Genomic DNA, 22,761 nt, shown 5'->3' with positions numbered 1-22,761 from the left:
GTCTTTAGCTGTACATTCCCTGAATGTACATTTGCTGCATGTTACAGATTGTACTGTATCATTTTATTTATATATTTTTCTCTTTTCTTTTTGATGTATTTTTTTGCAGATTATTTCTTTCATTTTATTATTTTTTATTTCCTATGCATCTGCTATAATTATTTTATGATTAAGTCTTTAGATTATAATTTTTTAGCTATAGTGTGGAAATAGCTGGAATAAAGCAAACTTCTTATGATAATTTTAATAATAATAATAATAATGTTTTTCTTTTAATTTATTATTTAGACTCAAAGAACAATTGTACAGTAGGAACATCAATCAGCATAACATTTGAAATTTTACATTAGAAAAAAAAAAAGAATGCACATTATAAGTGAGTTAATTGGACACACAAGGCTGACAGAAACATGCCATAGAAACATGCCAATGTGAGACTCCAAGTCTACATGAACATGAAGAATAACAGCCAGACAAATACATTAATGCAAAGGCTCCGGATCTATGGCAGTTCACTGAGTTTTACAGTCAATATCTCCTTCACTTGTCCCCTTCAGTTTCTTCAGTTCCCCAAGCAGCTCCTGTTCCAGTGTTAAAATCTCCTTGGGCTTCTTGTACTACAACACAAGTGAGAGAAACTCAATATAAAATCCATTGCTGGATGAAATAGCCGAGTACTGGAGCAGACGACAGAGGTGAGAGCAGTTCAGTCCAACCTTCTCTACGTAGGTGAACCAATAAAAAGTGACGGCATAGTTGCCCTTTTGATGATCTGAGACCAGATTTGTGTGCTCTCTTAGTGTGGATTAGGGCTTTGGCAGCCTGGTCCCAGATCCATGCAAAAGGGAAAGTTCCTCTACATTGTGTGGAAAAAACTGTGACTACATACCTTACACTACAGAAAGAGCTTAGAGAAAGTGATTAAGTGAGACTAGCAGTGAGAGTTCACTCACGCTGATGATTAAAGTGTTGTTGGCGTGGGTTAAACTCAAGGCTGCGCTCTCCAAAGGCAGCTGGCAACGGTCGAGATCTGGAATACTGAACTTCTTATAGTACCTGGGAAATGAGGAGATGAAGAATGAGAGAATGTTCCTCATGACTGGCCATCTATTTTCCATCTAGCTCAATAGTGCCACCTATAGGGTTACTGTGGGGCTATTGCAACTAAACAATTGGTTAATCAATACACTTTTTACTTGGTATGACTGAAAACAAAGATGATTTATAAGCAGAAGTTGCCTTTTTAGACTAATTTTATTTGATATGTTTATTGTATTTCTCCAGTTTTAAGAACAATGCATAAACATCTTGTGATGTGAAAAGCTGTGTGTTTGTATGAAACAAATCTATCATTAAGACGTTTTAACTTTACACTTTTACTTCTGGACAAAAATCCACGAGTCCATAATCCACAACAACACTTCCTCCAGTGAAAAAGCCCATCCCCTGTTGTCCTCTTACATTCACCCACATTTTTGTTTACAACTGTTTTGGACTACTTTGTTTTGTAAACAGTGACAACAAGATGACTTTTTAACTGGAGGAAGCGTTATTATGGATTGTGGACTCTTCTTTAGCCAGAAGCAAGTTAAAAACATCTTAATGATGGATTTGTTTCTTATAAACATGCAGCATTTCGCCTCACAAGATGTTAATCGACAGACTGGAGTCGTGTGCATTACTTGTATATTATTGTGATGTTTTTATCAGCTGTTTAGGCTCTCATTCTGACGGCACCCATTTACTGCAGAGGATCCATTGGTGAGCAAGTGATGTAATGCTTTTGTAATGCATTTCTCCAAATCTGTTCCCATGAAGAAACAAACTCTTAAACATCTTAGATGGCATGACTACATTTTCAACAAATTTTCATTTTTGGGTGAACTATTAACTGCCCACTTAAAAAAAAGTGATTCTTTGTCCAATTCAACCAGTCAAATAAACACCAAGTTATTCTAAAACACTCACTGCATAAACCACAATCAACACTATTGGGGTTTTCCAATGGTTTATATCAATTATAAATAACTAACTTTTTGTTTGAGGTTCGGATGACACAACATCTTTCCGCTGGCTCTGCTGACACACTGTAAACTTCTGTAGGGTAAGAAATATTACGGACCCTCCATTGGAAACTGGTCTTTGTGTCCTTACGCATGAACAATGGCTGTGTGCATAAAAAGAGACATAATTATAAACAGCTTAAGAACATCACCATCTATTGTGTAAGAAAGTAAAAAAGTAACCTTACATTTGAACTGCTCTCTTTGATTAAATCTGAGGTAACACCGTTTGGGTTTGTTTCACCAACTTCCAATGTCCACTGTCCCTGGCCTCCAAAAGTGCTTTTATGTCGCCACTTTCGCACTAAGTTAAAGAAGCATGTAATAATTACAAAATACAAAACTGAATTCGAATGCCTTTTAATTAGGTAAAACCAGAAAAGAAAAGTGACTTACAGACAAGTTCATCTGTTTTTAGCTCATACTCCTCAGCCATCTCACTGCCATCCTCAAACAGATAATGAACTTTCCTTTTCCCTAATGAGAAAGGCATATGAAAGTGGCTCTCAATTTATACGTAAGCGTACATCGAACATTATTCATGCTTTAAACTAAATAAACAATTCGTTTAACTGGTAAATTTATGATGTTTTGCATAGGTCCCGTTGCTATTAGCGTGTAGCAAGTATATACGACTTATAAATCCTATTAGCAAGACTATTAACACGACTACCAGCATAAATACACATACAAATTAAGTAATCTAAAAATAACAGAGAAGATGTATACGCACCATCAGCTATTAATGCAGTTTTCTTGGCTTTCCTGAGAGTGTCTGCCCAGTGTTGAACAGCCATGCTTCATGCGGTTTCATTTCCTCAAACAAGCCCACGCCAGAGGTTGCCAAGGCAACCGCTATTTCTCAAACAATATGTTTCGTATTTTTAATGATTTACCTAGTCTATATACAACAGTATACGTAATTATAACAATTATAAGAAACAAGAACGTATTGAAAATAAGTAAAAAGAATAATGTATAATTTTAAAAGTTTCACTGTTTAAAAACGTCAGCGCCAGTTCTGACTATGACCCGGAAGGTGATCCGTTTAAAAACACTCGTGAGTTGTTCTTAGAAAGAGGTGCTGGTAGAGGTACGTCTGTGGTGTTTTGAAGTTATCGAAGTTGCTAATATAATATAACTATGCATTTAAAGATATGTAATGTTAAGTGAGTATACGTTGTAATGTAACGATATGTTCAGTCGCTTCCTTATCTGGGACAGCGCTGGCTGCCGATATAAGGACTTCAGTCTTATGATGCCTTCTGCTGTAGCTGTAGCTCTCTATATGTTTGTATTCTGTGTCTATGTGAAGCCTACTGATGACAGTAATTTTGTTTTTAAAGCTCCTCTCCTTTCCCTGACCGGAATGGAGGGTCATGGCATCATGAAAGTCTTCCCTAAAGTAAAGAGACCCAGGCCTAATGAGCAGAAGGACGCGCCTCCCCTCAAAAAGACGCCTTCTGAACCAATAACAGGTTCATAATTCTCTAAAACACACTTGAGTAAAACAACAAGGGCCGTTTCAGAGAACAAATCACCATATTTTACTGCATGCAATATTTTAAATTAGATCCTCCTGTTGCACTTAATTATGTATTATTCCTGGATGAGTGGTGAAGTGCTGTTGCTTTTAAAGGGGTCATGAACTGCCTTTTTTAGTTTGTTCTGTTCTCTAAGATCCACTTATGTTATCAAGATTTTTACATCAAAAACATCATGATTTATAAGTAATAAACTATTTTCTGTCAATACTGAAATATACAGCTATTGTGTAGTCGTTCCTATATTATATGCGAATGGTATGTATACTTAATGCCTATTTGATGCTCTTGGGAAATGCAGTCCTGTTCAGATACTTTCTGATTGTTAAACACATTGATTTCTGTGACTGAGGCTCATTTGAAACTTTAAAGGAATATTTCTTGGATTAAAACAAAGTGCAATTTCTCAAATATATGCAATATAATTTTGACTTGTCTTTTTTTTTTCTTAAAATTGTTTAAATTGAAATGTGAGAATTATAATGTTGTAGAACTTTTTTGTCAACATTTCTATTATCTGAAAAAGAGTTTTTAAAATAATTGTGAAGGTCATTTTATGGTTTAGGTTGTTCATTTGAATGTGATAATCAACATTATACAATCAGTCTATCAATAAATCAGACTTTTTTTGTGTAATGTAGTTTTATTCTAATATCAGCATTTTTGAAAACAATTTCAACTGCTGATTCCAATGCATTTACAAAAATGAATTTAAAGAGTATTATTTGTCATATTATAATTGATCTCCTCCTCCTCACAATCTTCTTCATGCAGCCCAATCAAGTATGTATAGTATTAGTGGTTGTATTTTAAATGTCTTTGCTTTTTCTTAGGTACAGTTTTCCAGGGAACCGAAATATACATCGTTCCAGCTGGTATAGGGAATTCCAGGTGTGATATATTCCATCGGCAGGTCACCCAGAATGGAGGACAGGTAGTTTCCGCATTCTCTCCCAGCTGCACACACGTCGTTGTTGATGATTCAGTTGATTGTAAGAGAGCTTTGAGACTTCTGAAAGTGGAAAGATTGTCCTCTGCTGTTCATCTGGTCAAATGCACTTGGTTGAGTGCCTGCATCAGTGAGAAAAGTTTACTAGACCCTGAAGACTACAGCCTTCTTCCTCCTGAGAGGTAAGGCACTGGAGACTTAATTCCCATGAAATTGCTTGAGGTTTTATTTAAGAAATGTGTAAAACTGCATCGATATTTAGACACCGGTTTGACTTTTGAATACATTTGTAATTGTTTATTCAATGCAAAAGTGCGTAGATATAAATTCTAAATGAACATCTCCTCAGTCCCACAGTTGGTCTTGCTGAGGAGTCAAATGAGACGGCAGTCAGCCCAGTTCCAGATGTAGCAGCAGCACAGGACCCTTTGAAAATCCTTGAAAATCTCACAGAGACGGTAAGAAAGAAAGGTTGGAATTGGATGTAATTGTCTCCATCTGTAAGATCCATCAGTTGGTTTTCCCCTCATGCAGTGCTTTTAATATGACTCCCAGGTGCCAGAGGTTCAGGAGGAGCACCATGAGGAAGATGGTGTATCTCAGAACGATCTGGAGGCCTTGATCAGCGGCGTCCACCCATCTGAAAGCAACCAGACTCAGAGTTTGGCAGAGAATCCCGTTTTGTCTGGGAAGTGGGTCTGTTCCCAACCATCCACAACTAAAGGGGAGAACCACAATAAGCACATTACTGACAAACTGGAGCCGCTGGCCAAAGCCTATACGCACACGGGCGATAAATGGAGAGCTCTGGGATACTCTAAAGCGATCAACGCCCTCAAGAGCTACCACAAGCCCATCACTTCATATGAGGTCAGTTCAGATACAGATGAGTCCATAGAGGTTTTGGGGTTCACTGAGGTGCTTATTTGTAAAACACATATGGTTGTCGTTGCATATTATGACTAGTTTCAAGCATGCATCAGTGATTAAAAAATAAATACTATAATAACAGACATTACCATTTTTTAAATTAAAAAAATACAGTAAATATACATAAACATGTTTTTTTTTTTTTTTACCGTATCTATTTATAGGAAGCATGTAAGATCCCAGGCATTGGTAAACGCATGGCAGACAAGATCATGGAAATTATGGAAAGTGGGCACTTGCGTAAACTGGATTACATTGGGGAGGAGGTGCCTGTTCTTGAAATGTTCACTAACATCTGGGGCGCTGGGGCCAAGACTGCTCAGATGTGGTATCAACAAGTAAGACTGTTATACAGGGAATTGTAGTTCAATATTTAATATGAAAGATTACTATTAATTGTATGAAAAAAAAATGTATGTGCTGGGTGCCACTGTACTGCAACATGATTTGTTAAACTATACAGAGCCCCACACATGAAATGCAGGGGGGGAAAAATAGATATCGTGGCCACAAATTAAGAAGCTGTTTTAGGGAACGAGCTGGTACAATGCTGCCACGATTGAACTAAAACGAGGGAGTTAATTAATACAATGTGGCCATAATTTAACTCAAATGAGGGATTGATTTAGTACAGTGTGGCACAATTTAGCTAAAAACGAATGTTAAAATGAATTAAAGGGTATAAAGGGATAGTTCACCCATCATTTACCCACCCTCTTGTTGTTTGAAACCTGAGTTTGTTATGCTGAACATAAGAGAAGATATTTTGAAGAATGCTGGTAATCAAACAGTTGATGGTCCCCATTGACTTCCATAGTATTTCTTTCCCTACTATGGAAATCAATGGGGACCAACAAATGTTTGGTTCTTCAGAATTCTTCAAAATATCTTATTTTGTGTTCAACATAAGAAACTCATACAGGTTTGGAACGACATGAGGGTGGGTAAATGATGACAATTTTCATTTTTGGGTGAACCATTCCTTTAACTAAAACGAGACGATGAATTGGTACATCTTGGCCACGACTTGACTAAAATGAGGGAACAAATTAATGCAACATGCCCACAAATTAATATAAACACTAAAATAGGTGTCTTGAGAAACAGTTTAGTCTAACAGCCCTAGACTCTGTAAATGGCCAAAAAGTATAAAAATAAATAAATCTGAAAGTGAGCCTGTTATCTAATCAGAAAAAAACATAGAAACGGCTGCAATCAATAATGTGAATGTAGTGCAGGACTACCTGTTTTTCTAAAACACTTCCAAGTTCTCAGAACTTAGTACTCAGAAGAGAAAGTCAGCAGTAGGCTCACCAGTATGCCAGGTTCCCCCCCTTTTTTTTAACCTTCCTTCCAAGCTAAGATGGGAAATGTTTGGGAAACTACTTTTTGTTTTTTTTTGCTATTATGTTTGGTGCTATTAGTGGTGCAGAACATTTACAGCAACTTTAAACTTTGTGGAACATATTCAGTAATATTAAGCAACAACCATAATATTTTACAAGTTTAAACGGATGATTTGATTTCTTTTACTATCAAAGGGATTTCGCACATTGGAGGATATTCGCACTAAGGCGGTTTTGAATCACACTCTAAGGATTGGACTAAAACACTACGATGACCTCCTTGAGCGGATGCCAAGAAGTGAAGCAAATGCCATCGAGAAAACGGTTTGTACAGACCTTTTTTTTTTTTTTTTAATGGCCTGCAGTAAAGAAAATAGCCATAACCAAGCAATTAAGCGGAGGGGCTTTCTTTGTTCTTACCATCCATAACAACATCGTCCGGTTGTGAAGAACAAGAATGTAGCTACTTGATTTTCACAGCAGTAAATAATAAAACTGAATTTCAAAAAGACAAGCAATCAAAAAAAATGAAAACAATTTTGTGTTGGCGGCAGCAAAACTGTCAATCTTCTTTGGTCAGCTGATGGACATAACAGAGATTGTTAGTGAGTCTGTCGTCCCATAGGAAGAGTGGGAGCTCTTGAAAGCTGGCGCTTCATAAGTCAGAAGCTACTGAGCTCCCTTACAGAGTCTTGGGCCCAAGCCAGTTGTTTTCTTGCTATTGCTTGGAACGTCCCACTGTTTTTCTCTTAACAGACCTGATAGATAAAAAGGGCAGATGAAGATGAGTGCAACATGTGCTTTCCTAGCTTGACAGGAATGCTATGTAGAGCATGTAAACTTATTACCTTCAGCATTTCAGCTCTAAATTAATGAAATGCTAGGTATAAATGAGTGTTTAAAAATTAATTAAAAATGTAACTTCAGAACTTCATCTATTTTATTCTGCTATAGTCATAAATGCACGTTTTTTCCAAATAAAGATGCCAGAGAGGGAGAAAAAAATAATTTAAATATATATCGGTAAGGTAAGTGTTTTTGAAAATGTTGAGTTATGCTCAGCAAGTCTGCATTTATTTAGTCAATAAAGAAAATGTGAAATTGTATTAAAATGTAAAATAACTGTTTTCTATGGTAATATATTTTAAAATATAATTTATTCCGGTGATGCAAAGCTGAATTTCATGCAGTCTTCAGAGTCATATGAGCCTTTAGAAATCATTAAAAATAATAATTTATGAATAGAAGTGACTAAAGAACACCATTAAAGTTTTAACTATTACATTTGATCAAATAAATGCATCCTTGTTATTAAAGGGGTCATATGATTCTGCTAAAAAGCACATTATTTTGTGTATTTGGTGTAATGAATTGTGTTTATGCGGTTTAAAGTAAAAAAAAAACATTATTTTCCACATACTGTACATTATTGTTTCTCCTCTATGCCCCGCCTTTCTGAAACGCGTCGATTTTTACAAAGCTCATCGGTCTGAAAAAGCGAGGTGTGCTGTGATTGGCCAGCTATCCAATGCGTTGTGATTGGCCGAATACCTCAAGCGTGAGACGGAAATGTTACGCCCCTCATATACTGTTGATGCCGTGTCCCGGCCGGAGCGACGAGACAAAAACATTAAAACCCATTATAAACGAGGCATTTGTTGCATCCAGTGGGGACATAATTACTGATTATAATGACTTACACTGTCTTTTTACGCGTTGCGTTGCGTTGCATTGCGCCGCGCCGTTTAAACATAACACCCTGTCTTCATTTGTGATCAGAGAAATGACAAACAACAAGTGGACCAGCACAGATCAGCTCTAGGCATGACGAAGCGGATATCGTCCTCTTTTGGAAGACCAAACAAAGTAGTTTCGCTTTCACAACGAAGCACACAGCGTCTTCAGGACATGGCGGAAAGCAGCAACAAAACTACAGTGAGAATAAAAGTTATGCCTTCTTTCTTTGCGTGCACATTTGGGCGGCGTTATGCAAATCTTCCCACACAGTGACGTAGACATGTGGGGGCATGTTAGAACGAGCCGTTTTAGGTAGGTGTGGCTGACTCTTAACTTTTATAAAGAATATCTCTTTGGATTTGAGACTTTAGTCTTTGCAACTTTACAGATCTTCTTTATGCACAAAGAGCTTGTTACACTCCAATGAGAAAGGAAAAATTTAAATCGCATCATATGACCCCTTTAAAGTAGTAATTTAAAAAATAAAACTAGTGTATATAAATGATATCAGTTATACAAAAACAAAGTAAATTACATAACTAAAATATATAACTATTATGTGACTGACAGGTGCAGGAGGCAGCTCACAGTGTGGACACACAGCTGGTGGTTATGGCGTGTGGTTCATACCGCAGGGGCAAGAGCACGTGTGGAGATGTGGACGTCCTCATCACTCACCCTGATGGAGAATCGCACAAGGGTGTTTTCGGCAAAGTGTTGCACCTCCTCCATCAGAGTGGTATGCTGATATATCACAGAGAAATGTAGAATCATTTGAATTTATGATTCAATAAACCCACGGTTAATGTAATTTTAGTTTATTATTATATTATGCTCATGATATTATTATTTTTATTTTCTCATCCAGGTTTCCTGACAGATGACCTTGTTAGCCATGAGGAGAATGATGAACAGAAGAAGTACATGGGCATCTGCCGGCTTCCAGGCCCTTCACAGTGCCACAGGCGCTTAGACATCATTGTAGTGCCCTATGCTGAATTTGCATGTGCTCTTCTGTACTTCACTGGCTCTGCCCACTTCAACAGATCAATGAGGGCATTGGCTAAGACCAAACACATGAGCCTATCAGAGCACTCGCTGAACTGTGCTGTGGTGCGGCAGCGTGGTGTGAAGCTGGTGGCGGGAACTCCTTTACACACACCGACGGAGAAGGATGTCTTCAAACACCTCGGCATACCTTACAGAGAACCACATGAGCGAGACTGGTGACAAGGCTACATTCATATATTATATTACATGACTGCAAGCTTTACATGACAACACTTTAGGATTTTAACTATATGGAATCATGCTGTTGTAATCACATTTCTAATGTGGGAGTGCACTATAGAATTGTTTTAATTTGCATCATATGGCATCAAAGTTCTTAACCTTTTTATTGGATGCATTTTAATGAGAGAAATGTCATTACCTCTTGATGTATATTACTTAAAATATGTAAATTATTAAAGCACCTCAAAACATGTTTTTAACTGTTTCTTTCATCTTCAAAGCTTGGTAATAATATCACCTGTTACTTTTGCTTCAATTTAAATATTATAAATTCTTATAAAAGGTTATTTTTCCACACGCTCATGGAACCGTTTCAAACCGATCAACCCAACCCTGAAGTTTTGTCGGTCGATTGGCATGAACTGTTTTGTTAGTCTTTTTGAACAAATCATTTAAGATACGGAAACGGAGTGATTCACTTAAGATTCAAAACACAAACAACATTTGAATGCTATAGAAGAGAATTTCATTATGATCCGATCTTCACTGATGAGTTGGTGTTTCGATTCTGAACAATAGTTGAGACTGAACGAGTCTCTTTCGTGAACAAATTGAATGAACTTGTTCATGAATAGACTGAACAAGTCAACTCATTGCTAAACAAGAAGAACATGCTGCTCGCCAGAACAAGTGGGGACATTACTTCATTGGCTGTATTGATGACTTTCTGTAGCCTTTTTTTTTTTTTTTTAAGTCAAATGACTACTTTGTTGTCATTTGTGGGGAAACGCGTTTAAACACTCTTTATGGGGTCATTTAGTAGGTCGACACATTTGATTCGGTTATCATGAATGACTTAAGGAATCGATTGAATTGAATCGTGATTCACTCGTAACACAAAAACACTCACCTATTTTATTTTTGTTCTAACACTAAACATGTCTGTCTTCAAATTCCAGCATAGATAGCTTCACTGATTGTAATGGGAGTGTTTTTTAAAGTGCATATACTCGCGTTAGAAAGTCAAAGTTCTTAGGTAATGTAAATGTTCTTTGCTCGTTTTCTGTAGATGCTTTTTGAATAATTGAGGAAATTTAAGCATTATAATGAGTAACTTACAATGTCTCTATTAAATTTTATGTTAAATACAAATTCAGTCATATTAAAAACATTAGGCTGCTTTTAGCCTTATGCTGGAGTTGGTTCACTTTCCGGCAATGAAACTTAGTAAATAGATAAATAAATTAGCACGATAATATTGTGTATTGGCGATAATAAGTCTCTTAAAATATATATCATTACAATCAAAAATATCATATAAATATCATAACATGCTAAATTAGTTCAGGTTGTCTTTTCAGTGGTACGACCCCAAACATTATGAACAGAAGAATGAAGAGGTGGCAATATATTTTTTAAGGTCTAAAGAAAATACATATATTTTTAAATTTAGATTTTAAAAATACCCCCTCGGTTGTCTATATTTATTCTCTTATATATTAATTAATTTTAAAGCACTACACACCTTGAACCAAAAGCGTATGGATTTTCATATAGTAATGTGGAAATGGTCTAAAGTCATACATTATTACTGAAGTACTGCCTAGCATAGCTCTTCACCTGTAGAACTGTCCTAGTGCCGATTAGTTTGGCAATCTTTGTCCAAACTGTGCCTAAAAAACAAACTACAAACAATTTAAAGTGCCCCTATTATGCCTTTTCGAATATTACCTTTCATGCAGTGTGTCATGTAGCTGTATGTGAACATAAACTATCTGCAAAGTTGTGAAGCCGACAGTGCACGATAAATAAAGTTATCGTCTATCAAAAAAGAGTCGGCTCGCAATCGCCTAAACGAGTCGTCAGGAATTCAAATCTTATTCGGTTACGGCTCTACGTCACGAAGTAACATTTGCATAATGTCTGCCCACGTTCTACGTCGCCAACTTGCCCGCCCACAAACAGTAACATTTCCATGTGGTTAACATCATGTCGAGAAGACGCTGTATCCTACACTGTGAGAGTAAATGTGTTTTATCACATCTTATAATTACCACAAACTTGTTAACACTTGACACTTACCACTGAGAAACGTCCTGCTCCAGTCGTGCTTGCGAATCTCTTGTCGATCAGCCAGGTCAACCGTTTCATCATTAGACTCCAGCTCGAATTGGTAAGGTACAATCGATACCATCTTTTCTATGTATTGACAAGTCTCCAGGGCTGTCATTCCGTCATGGCAATGGGCGTTTCGCGGGTTGTAGACCAATCCAGAGCCAATTTCTCTACGGCTCTGGACCAATCACAAAGGACTGTGCCACCTGACCAATCACAGCAGTAATGTCTCACGGAAAGGAGGGGTTTAGAGAGACTGATTCTTTGAACTGCTTCGCACGAGTCGTTTACGAATCATTTAGAAATTAGGCAAAATTAAATAAATTTTTTTGAGAAAACTAACATGTTTTTTGACCTTGCATGCATCTAAACCTGTTTTAGGAGACTCATAAAACAATATTAGCAACCTTAAAAATGGCATAATAGGGGCACTTTAACAGTTTTATATATTAAAATGTAATTTATTCCTGTGACAGCAGAACTGAATTTTCAGCATTTACTTCAAAAATGAAATGTCTGTAACAATGTAAACGTCTTTACTGTCATTTTTTAAATCTATTTTTGCTGGCATATTAGTGTTAAAAAATCTTACATACACACCAAACTTTTGAATGGTTGTGTAGGTGTTTACATATTCATGAACATAAGCTCACTTTTTGACTTTAGTCTTCTCATTGGTCCATTCCACCTTTGGTGCTTTTTTTACTGGCAAAATAATACCTTTTAAGAAAAACAACCACAAGCTTTTAATGAATGATCACATCCATTTATCATTATGGGATGTGAAAACCAAACATGAACAAAATAAGAATTAATCAGTGTGACGCATAAAGAGTGAAGGATACTGTTCCTCCAGCAGCATGCTCTCAGTGGCCTGTCTGTTCTCATCGCTGATGGAGATGTCCAGCGTCCACAGCTGAACACACACAATAACAACAACACATCATATCCATTTTCAGAGTATCTTTACGTATTGATCCTGGAGAATCTCAGCACTGCTCAGGTCCCTGTTAAGAGAGCAGACAAATAATAAAGACAGTAATTCCATAAGAATGTGTTTACAGAAATTAATTTACAAAAGACAAATATGGAGTACATGATTACAGAAGATTTAAAAACGCATATTTGATTGATTCTTCTATACAAAAATATGTTATTTACTGTAAATTGTCCTTTATGTGTGGGACTGCTCTAGGATGAACTTCTGATAATGTAATGTGTATCTACGTTTGTAATTCCTGTAGTGGATTTTTTGGTTACACTTTATTTTACAGTGTCCGTCTTACAAGTGTAACTGTACATTTAAGTACTGAGTAATATTAAGTCACAACACGTACTTACTATAAGATTAGGGCTTTAATAGTTAGTTGCAAGTAGTTATGCCTTATTTACTGTTATACTATAGTGAGTGCACGTAACATGTAAAAAGGACACTGTAAAATAAAGTGTTACTGAGTTTTCTCTATGTAAATGAACAGTCTGTTTCTAGTATCCACGTGTGTCATGCGAAAATTACCGGATTTACATCACAGCAGTTAAAAATGAATAACGTTGCTCATACGGTTAGTAGCCATTTTATCATAAAGTTTTATGTCAACACGTATAATGTATATGTTTTATGGTTATACTTTTGAAACTGTGAATTTTAACATTTATTCCAATGCAAAGTCTTGCCCCACACAGACTTCCATTGTAAATTAATGTACACTCGATACATGTTTTTTTTTCTTACAAACTGAGGGATAGGTTTTTTTTTTAATAATTGTCAGCATTTTTTATTTTTGTACTGAAGCATTTCTGTAAAGAGGAGTTTTAACAAACATTGATGTGAATGATGTGCCATTAGTTACTGCGGAATAGATCATGCTATATGAGCATGTAGTGTGCACTGTGTGGCATCTTGTTAGCAGGTAATTGAAGCTCCACAGTTACATTAAACTCGTTTCCTAGATGATGTTAAAATAGTGTAATTATGTTCATATAACAAAATTAGTTCATATTAATCCTGTCACTTGTTCTTCTATCGCTCCTGTCTCACTGTAAACGATCCTCAAGTGATTTTACCTTCATCAAAGTCTTACCTGTTCCATTTCAAGTCACCAACGATCTCCTATACTCACCTTTGAGTCTCCAGCGATCTCCTATACTCACCTCTGAGTCTCCAATGATCTCCTATACTCACCTCTGAGTCTCCAGTGATCTCCTATACTCCCCTCTGAGTCTCCAGTGATCTCCTATACTAACCTCTGAGTCTCCAGCGATCTCCTATACTCTCCTTCAAGTCTCCAGTGATCTATCTCACATCTGAGTCTCCAGCGATCTCCTATACTCAATTTCAAATCTCCAGTGATCTCCTATACTCTCCTCTGAGTCTCAAGTGATCTCCTATACTCTCCTTCAAGTCTACAGTGATCTATCTCACATCTGAGTCTCCAGCGATCTCCTATACTCAATTTCAAATCTCCAGCGATCTCCTATACTCTCCTCTGAGTCTCAAGTGATCTCCTATACTCTCCTTCAAGTCTCCAGTGATCTCATATTTCACATCTGAGTCTCCAGCGATCTCCTATACTCACCTCTGAGTCTCAAGTGATCTCCTATACTCACCTTCAAATATCCAGTGATCTCCTATACTTTCCTTCTAGTCTCCAGTGATTTCCTATACTCACATTCAAATCTCCAGTGATCTCCTATACTCTCCTTCAAGTCTCCAACGATCTCCTATACTCACCTGAGTCTCCAGCGATCTCCTATACTCTGCTCTGAGTCACCAACGATCTTATACTCACCAACGATCTTATACTCGCCTCTAAATCTACAACAATCTTCTATACTCACATTCAAGTCTCCAGCGATCTCCTATACTCACCTGTGAGCCTCCAGTGAGCTCCTATACTCTTCTGTGATCTCCTATATTCACCGGAGTCTCCAGTGATCTCCTATACTCACCTCTGAATCTCCAGCGATCTCCTATACTCACCTGAGTCTCCAGTGATTTCTGTCTGTCTCCTGCTCACTACTGCACTAGACTGTTTATTTGAACACTTCACAGTCAGTTTGGTTTACCTGCCTCAGTTTATCAGCTTATTTACTTCCCTGTTCATCCCATCATTGCCCACACCTGCTGTGTTGTTTTCTTAGCTGATTTATTCATCTGCAGTGCCTTCCAAAGTACAATTTTCGATATCTGCATATATCCAGCTGTCAATTAATACACTTTGGGTTCAACTAAACTATCTTGTTGCAATGCTTTTAGCAAAAGAGTTTATCACTGGTGAACATTTATTTTATTTATTATACATAAAATTATATAACTTATTTTATTATGCAATTTATTATTAATATTTACATGTTGTCAGAGTCAGCAGGAAGGGACCCATGTTAACGGATTAGAGCCGTTCACACTGGACGCGGTTGCGGCCCGGCGATGCGTCTGAAGCAGTACAGCGATTGTTTCCACAACGAGTCTATTTTTGCTGTGCTGCACGCACTGAATTAAAGTGACAGACAGTGCATTGTTCGCGGTAAAAATGAACATGGATTGACATGGAAATGTAGTAATTTCACAATAAATAGAACTACTCCCAGATAGCAAAATTCCCGAGGCCCAGATCAGGCCCACACCTGACACTTTCATCTGGCCCACATACCGCGTGGAATGATGACAATTGGGCGGTCCGCTCCTGTTTGCCAAATTTGGGCCACAAGCAAGCCAAATGAAGGCCCAATGTCAGAAATGAATAAACTAAATAAAGCAGAACTGACCCAAATCTGGGCCACATTGATTTTAATTCTGGCCCAGCTCCGGCCCAGATCCAACCCCTTGCCCCAGCCCACATACTGTGAAGAATGATGGCACTTGGGCGGTCCGCTCCTGTTTGCCAAATTTGGGGCCACAAGCAAGCCACAGGTAGGCCGTATGTCAGCCATGAAAATAAATAAATAAAATAAACCAGAACTGGCCCAAATCTGGGCCACATTTATTTTAATTCTGGCCCAGAACCGGCCCAGATCCAACACCTTGCTCCGGCCCACATACTGCATGTAATAATGGCATTTGGGCAGTCCAGTTCTGTTTGCCAGATTTGGGCCTCAAGTAAGCCTTAGCATTGCTGCATGTAAGCCAACTAAATAAACCAAAACTTTCACAAGTTTGAACTTAAATGCTTCTCACTCAGACTCTACCTACACAGTAAGTCTGTGAGTGTCATAGCTACGCGGTGTTAAAGAGCGCATGATGAAGATGAAAGGTTATATATCATAAGCCTTTAATCCAACAAGGATAAATCCAACAAGAGTAAATCCAAACACAATGTAGCACAGCAACATTTAAGATATGTAGACATAAGACCAGAAAAACTGAAAGTGAACATACAGGAACTTAAGTACTCAGACCAAACAAGGATAATTAACTAGGCACACCTGAACAGAATAATACAATCAACAACAAGGGAAACAGTGTAAAAGGAAAACAAAGTCCAAATTAACAGAAACCGTGACAGTAAGAGTACAATCATTATAGTGCACTTCTGTTTTAATGTTGCACAGTACACATATAAAAAACTGCCATTAAAAGCATGTTTAAAAAATAAATTGCTGTGTATGTAGCCTTCTTAAGACTCACATCAGATCACCCTGCATCAGTTAACTGTGTTGCATCCTACTAAAAGTAGCCAAATTCTATTAGGCCATATTTACAATTTCAAGCTTCCATTTCAATTAGCCAGTGCCAAGTGTTACATCCAAGAAGTGGTCCTCAACTGTTTTATAATATATGGGGCATATTTGCCATGTCAAATGTGGGACAAGTTGGCTTACACACTGACATGCCAATGCTGACTGTGCCGTATATTTGCCAAAAGTGGCCCAAATTATTATGAATTATTTGGGCAATATTTGTCATTCTATATGCGGGCCACATTTGCGGCATCATATAAGGGCCACTTTAGGCTCACAGCCACATTAGCCAGTGCTTACCATGCCATATCTTTCCCAAAACTGGCCCAGATATGGTTTTAATAATTGGGCCACTTTTGTGGCATCATATGTGGGCCACTTTAGGCTCACAGCTACATTAGCTTGTGCTTACTGTGCCATATCTTTGCCAAAACTGGCCCAGACACGCTTTAGGATAACTGGGCCACATTTGTGGCATCATATGCGGGCCACTTTAGGCTCACAGCTACATTAGCCAATGCTCACTGTGCCATATCTTTGCCAAAACTGGCCCAGACACGTTTTAATGTACCTGGGCCACATTTGCTTAAACATATGTGAACCACATTTGGTTTACACCCTCATTAGCCTTTGTCGATAATGCCACATTTTTGCCAAAGGTGGCCCACATTTGGTTGGCACTATTTGGGCCATAATCACCGTTTACTATATGGGCCACTTTAGGGTCACATTCAGATTACACATTGCCGTCAACACCGCATCTTTACCTACAGAGGCCCACATGTGATTTGATACATTTGGGCCATTTTTGCTGTTTTACATATGGGCCACTTCAGGCTTACATCCATTTTGTCCGGGCCATAAGAAGGCCAGCAGTGTCATTGTCATATCATTGCCTTAAGTGGCCCACATCCGCATGTTATCTGGGCTGTGTTTCACGTCAACACGTGGCTTTTTGGCTAGGTTTAAAACAAGGAAAAGTGCACTTTTAGATAAACAAGGCAACATAATAGATGCACTTGTGGAGGTAGAAAAACAAAGTTCTTTAAGACTCGAGAATACAAGACTAGAAATGAGACTGAAGAAGAACTAAAGAAAATATTACAAGTAAATATAAGCAAGATAACTGAAGATCAAAACCAAAAAACAAAAGAGAGAAATCAAGAGCAAAAACTACAGCAAGGATATACAATCACAGCAAATAACAGGGCAAGACTGGAATACAGAGCAGCAAATCAGTATAACTGTCTCTATGGCACAAGTCGAACCAGCCAACACAAGAGGAAAAACCAGCACAACATAAAGGGAGGAAAGGAGGAAAGTACATGAGGGCCAGGTGAGCACAATTAATGAAACGAGAACAAGACAAGGGTTAAACAAGAGGGCGTGCCCAAGGGAAGAAAGGAAGTGGGACCAAAGGAACACATGGCAGACACAAAGCAATATGTTAAGACACAAGACAAACAAAGACAACATAGACAAAGCTGCCCGGTCAGAGCCCTCACACATGGTATTATTTACTACTAGTACTAAATTAAATTATTCATTATCATTTTAGTTTTCTCTATTATTCTTATTCTTTATTCATTCTTAATATGACTTATTTTTCTGTATCCAGCTGTATCAGGTGGCGGACCACTTTCTTTTCTCCCATTGGTAGTCACTGCATCACAGGTTATTTGCAAATATATTGTTATTATTGTTGTTGTTGTTATTTCTCATGCATCACAGCACAGGAGGTTTTGACCTCCTTCTAGCTCCACCAAGTTCAGCACAACACCTCCCAAACAGGTGTCAGCCTCCCGCGAGAAGCTGAATCGGACCCCAACCGTCACCCACCGAGCGAAGCTTCACTATTGATCTTCACTGTCAGTGAGAGATATAAAGCAGGTATTCGCTATGGTAAGAGTGACTCAGCTGAGCAAGGGTGAGTGAGAGTGTCACGCCACCTGACGCCGTGATTCCTTCCCATAGATGGGTGTGGAGGGATGCCACTCAACATCACCATCCAAGACAGCGATCCCACGGGAAACTGAACACAGAGGCCCATCCGTCACCCACTGAGGTGCTTCATCAAACTCTGTGATGAGTGAAGCTGTGATGCAAAGACTACCAATTCTCTGAGATGTTGGCTTCTGATAGGATGTCCTGCTTTTGTATTATACATTTTATTATTAGTAAGTCACTGAAGACTATCGAGTTTGGAGTATTTTCTACCAGGGCTGTCAATTGTTTAAATTTTTAATCTAATTACTTTCACAGTGTGGCAAATTAATCTAATTGATCACATATTAATCGCACATCAAATTGAGAAATTACCTACAAAAGATATGAGAAAAGCATGAAATCGATATTTCAGAAATTAGATTTTTTTTTCTTTTTTGGGTGACCTATCCCTTTAATTAGTTTTTTTTATTAATATAGATTTTTTTTATAATAAATATGATTTTTAAATTAAATTACACTCTAAAAAAGAAACCTAAACTGCCAGTAGGTGGCAGTAAAATGTCTTAATGAACAAGTCATTGAGTCATTTATTCATTAATTGGATTTGTTCAAACGGCTGATTCATTCAGGAATGAATCTTTATGAATGGGTAATTGAATCATTGGTTCACCCCATTCGTTCAAAATGCGGATATATAAAGAAATTGTGTTTTTGTGCTCAGAAATGCACAACACTTGTGATGTGGTTTTAATAGGTAATATTTGCGTCGGCGAACTGCGCAAAAACAGACAACATTTTGTTACAATATTTTGTTAAAAATAACACAATATTAACTTATTTACTTAACTGCTGTATGAAATCATTAGTGAAATCACTTTTGCATGCTATTGGGGACAAAAATAGCACTCGTGTGATATCGCTTATATAAATATGAGAAAAAAATCATACAGCGGCATTTTTTTGGCCTAATATCTTGAATTTTGGGGGCACATAACTGCATTTATGGACTATGTAGTTGTTGTCCTGCATCACGTAGTCAACAGTCAACTGTATGAAATATAAGACGACGTACAGGTCTAGGTGCCGGGCGGTGCGTTAACATTTTAATCGCGTTATTTTACCATAACTAATTAATTAAATTAAGGTTGTTACAGTTCTTGCTGTGATCGGGCCTGAGGCGTTACGTCATACAGAGGATTTAGAACACGTCAAAAATGGTCTCCCTCTCTCCGCGATGTTGATTGGTTGTCCAGAATCGCATCTTTTAAACTGTCATGTCTCAGATTTTTTTTAATTAGTGCAATAACTTACATTCCTTGAGGTCTTTGTTAACAAAAAAAACCCTCATTATTATTTTCATCTGTCCGATATTATCCATTTTAAGGAGTGGCTCCAGTAAAAGGCCACTGTTATCCATAGGAAAAAGTATAATCCACTAAATGTACATGAACTCTGTTATAGATCCGTTGTACTAACGCCCCCATGAATAAGTGTTTAAAAACATTATCCATACAAAACAAGACAAAGCATTATGAAATTGTTTACTCACGGTTTGCTGCAGCTGCTGTCAGACTCAGTAGTTGGCTGCTTCATCTTTCAACGAATGTTTCTTTGTGTGAACTCTCCATTACACCGTACCTCGTTTACAAAACAATATGCAGTCAATGCACCAAACGAACATACGAAACGAACTGTCTGGGACGGCCTAGGCAATTAAAAATACACCATCCATTCCTCCCCGATACTGAACTCTTCCAAAGTCTGCAGAAACACAAATGAAGTAGTGTGCAGACATAAAGCGACTAAACGCAAGTGGGCGTGGCCTATGGTTGGACAATGTGATAAAATGATTTGTCGATGCCTTGTCATATCCAAATATAGTCAAGACAAGTAGTAGTGGCGTATAATGGTTGTGACTGATCTAGGGTTAGTTTTATAATTTAGTTTCACTTTTAAGTTAACAGATAGATGCTAGTTAATTGTTATATATAATTGGCCTATTTACCTGCCCCTGGGTGAGAGGACACAATTAACAAGCACTATATATTATTAAAAGACTCTTCATATTTAATAGTATTTAATTATTTGTATATTTCATTCAATAGGTTACACTTTATAGAAAAACTTTTGCTTTATAAAAGTTGTTTTAACCACTGATCTATAATAGAGAATATTTTATGGGTCAGTGATTAACCCACGCTTTGACTGTGTTTACGTTGCACGCCGTTTTGACCAGCGGGTGTCGCCATTGTTTCGAGCGCCTATAAAAAAAAGAGTGAATCATTTTGTGAAGCAATTGGTTCAATTGATTCGGATTTCAGAAGCTTCATCATTATTCAATTCAGCTTGAGATTATCTTGATATGATGATTGTTTTGTTTGGTACCGTTGAATGATGCTGCAACGAATTGTTGGTCGTTATAGTTTTCTTTTATACAAGCACAGTGATGTAGGATGGCTAATGAGTTTTAGTATGTAGGAACTTGAATACAACTAGCATAATAATATCTGTACAAATGTACACTGCATTAAACACTAAACAGGCAACTTATATATTTGTAATATACAAGTTATAAAGGTGATCCACTCACATGAACATCTAGTGTTGTTTTAAAGTTACAGTTAGTGTGGCATGGACATCACAATTAGTTCGGCATGGCATCAGGGGAACTAGAAGAGCAGGATTTGAGCAGGTAAGAACCTGTGTGCTCTGGACTCTCTCTCTCTCCAGGCAGAGCAGCAAACACTACTGACATTCACAACGACAACTGCAAAACAGCCACAAGTTACAGGCAATATCAGACAGTGGAAGTCACAGGTCAGATGTGTGAGAGATACGCTGACATTTTGCTGGTTACCTGCTCTGTCTCACTGGTAGAATTTGATCTCGGCATCCATGAGGTCAAAACATAGATCCCGAGCTCCTGGCCCTGTATCTCCTCCCTAAGCATGGCCTCGATCTCCTCAAGACAGACTCCAGATATCTCATAGTCTCCTTTAGAGAGACTCCAGCATTCTGACACACACAAACACACAGGGACGTTAAAGGACTATTGCAGATTCAGCGTAAGTTAAGCCCAGTGAGAGCAGTTGTGGCATAATATTTGATGACTACAAAAATAATTTCCAATTGTTCCCCCTTTTAGCAAAAATATGGGTTACAGCCACTATATATATATATATATACAGTGCTGTGAAAAAGATTTTGCCCCCTTCCTGTTTTTTTATTTTTATTTTTTTGCATATTTGTCACACTTAAAAGATTCAGATCATCAAACAAATTTTAATATTACATAAAGATAATGCAAGTAAATACAAAATGCAGTTTTTAAATGATGATTTCATTTATTAAGGGAAAAAAGCTGTCCAAACCTACCTGGCCCTACGTGAAAAATTAATTGCCCCCCTCCTATTAAATCATGAAAGAACTGTGATTAACCACATTTTTTTAGAAAGCTGAGTTAAATTTCACTAGCCACACCCAGGCCTGATTACTGCCAGACCTGTTGAATCAAGAAATCACTTAAATAGAACCTGTCTGATGAAGTGAAGCATGCTTAAAGAGCAACACATCATGCCGCGATCTAAAGAAATTCAAGAACAGATGAGAAACAAAATAGTTGACATGTATCAGTCTGGAAAGGGTTATTAAGCCATTTCTAAGGCTTTGGGACTTCAGCGAACCACGCTCAGAGCCATTATCCAGAAATGGAGAAAACTTGGAACAGTGGTGAACCTTCCCAGGGGTGGCCGGCCTACCAAAATTACTCCAAGAGCGCAACGACGACTCATCCAGGAGGTCATAAAAGAACCCAGAACAACATCTAAAGAACTGCAGGCATCACTTGCCTCAATTAAGGTCAGTGTTCATGATTCAACAATAAGAAAGAGACAGGGCAAAAACGGCATCCATGGGAGAGTTCCAAGGCAAAAGCCATTGCTGACCAAAAAGAACACAAAGGCTCGTCTCACATTTGCCCAAAAATATCTTGATTATCCCCAAGACTTTTGGGCAAATATTCTGTGGACTGATGAGACAAAAGTTGAACTTTTTGGAAAGTGTGTGTCCCGTTACATCTGGCGTAAAACCAACACAGCATTTCATAAAAACAACATCATACATACAGTCAAACATGGTGGTGGTAGTGTGATGATCTGGGGCTGCTTTGCAACTTCAGGACCTGGACAACTTGCCATAATTGACGGAACCATGAATTCTGC

The 22,761-nt window shown here is 37.8% G+C and overlaps 2 protein-coding genes and 2 long non-coding RNA genes across 5 annotated transcripts; 2 read left to right on the top strand and 2 right to left on the bottom strand.

Moving 5' to 3' along the window:
• Positions 1–295: 295 nt before the first annotated feature.
• On the bottom strand, positions 296–2,903 carry LOC107704327 (protein DPCD-like). The gene is made up of 6 exons (XM_016507219.1): positions 2,797–2,903; positions 2,460–2,540; positions 2,252–2,367; positions 2,034–2,167; positions 954–1,056; positions 296–617 (listed from the first exon to the last, which is right to left on the bottom strand). The coding sequence occupies exons 1-6, from the start codon at positions 2,858–2,860 to the stop codon at positions 513–515; spliced, it is 603 nt and encodes a 200-aa protein (XP_016362705.1). The 5' UTR covers positions 2,861–2,903; the 3' UTR covers positions 296–512.
• Positions 2,904–3,084: 181 nt separating this feature from the next.
• On the top strand, positions 3,085–10,042 carry LOC107704325 (DNA polymerase lambda-like). The gene is made up of 9 exons (XM_016507218.1): positions 3,085–3,156; positions 3,410–3,541; positions 4,441–4,738; positions 4,906–5,014; positions 5,112–5,426; positions 5,651–5,824; positions 7,028–7,156; positions 9,140–9,308; positions 9,438–10,042. The coding sequence occupies exons 2-9, from the start codon at positions 3,433–3,435 to the stop codon at positions 9,797–9,799; spliced, it is 1,665 nt and encodes a 554-aa protein (XP_016362704.1). The 5' UTR covers positions 3,085–3,156; positions 3,410–3,432; the 3' UTR covers positions 9,800–10,042.
• Positions 10,043–11,388: 1,346 nt separating this feature from the next.
• Positions 11,389–20,325, bottom strand: LOC107704315 (uncharacterized). Its single transcript, XR_001635948.1, has 4 exons — positions 20,091–20,325; positions 12,763–12,924; positions 12,571–12,637; positions 11,389–11,475 (listed from the first exon to the last, which is right to left on the bottom strand). It is a non-coding gene; the product is annotated as an uncharacterized LOC107704315 (long non-coding RNA).
• LOC107704314 (uncharacterized) lies at positions 17,997–18,806 on the top strand. 2 transcript variants are annotated; one of them, XR_001635947.1, is made up of 4 exons: positions 17,997–18,104; positions 18,213–18,221; positions 18,326–18,484; positions 18,569–18,806. It is a non-coding gene; the product is annotated as an uncharacterized LOC107704314 (long non-coding RNA). The 2 variants fall into 2 exon arrangements; XR_001635946.1 differs by having other exon boundaries at positions 18,326–18,496.
• Positions 20,326–22,761: the final 2,436 nt, after the last annotated feature.

This window comes from Sinocyclocheilus anshuiensis, unplaced genomic scaffold (assembly GCF_001515605.1).
Source record: "Sinocyclocheilus anshuiensis isolate Anshui unplaced genomic scaffold, SAMN03320099.WGS_v1.1 scaffold1448, whole genome shotgun sequence".
Classification (NCBI taxonomy): Eukaryota; Metazoa; Chordata; class Actinopteri; order Cypriniformes; family Cyprinidae; genus Sinocyclocheilus; species Sinocyclocheilus anshuiensis.
Note: the sequence above shows the minus strand (reverse complement) of the source record. Positions and strands in the feature narration are given on the sequence as shown.

Excerpts from the sequence above, each read along its gene's own strand:
- LOC107704327 (XM_016507219.1), bottom strand. The coding sequence starts at position 2,860 with ATGGCTGTTCAACACTGGGCAGACACTCTCAGGAAAGCCAAGAAAACT. Across the intron at positions 2,541-2,796 it reads AACTGCATTAATAGCTGATG|GGAAAAGGAAAGTTCATTAT; the intron begins GTGCGTATACAT and ends CTTTCTCATTAG. Across the intron at positions 618-953 it reads ACAACACTTTAATCATCAGC|TACAAGAAGCCCAAGGAGAT; the intron begins GTGAGTGAACTC and ends CTTGTGTTGTAG.
- LOC107704325 (XM_016507218.1), top strand. The coding sequence starts at position 3,433 with ATGGAGGGTCATGGCATCATGAAAGTCTTCCCTAAAGTAAAGAGACCC. Across the intron at positions 5,825-7,027 it reads CTCAGATGTGGTATCAACAA|GGATTTCGCACATTGGAGGA; the intron begins GTAAGACTGTTA and ends TTACTATCAAAG. Across the intron at positions 7,157-9,139 it reads CAAATGCCATCGAGAAAACG|GTGCAGGAGGCAGCTCACAG; the intron begins GTTTGTACAGAC and ends TGTGACTGACAG.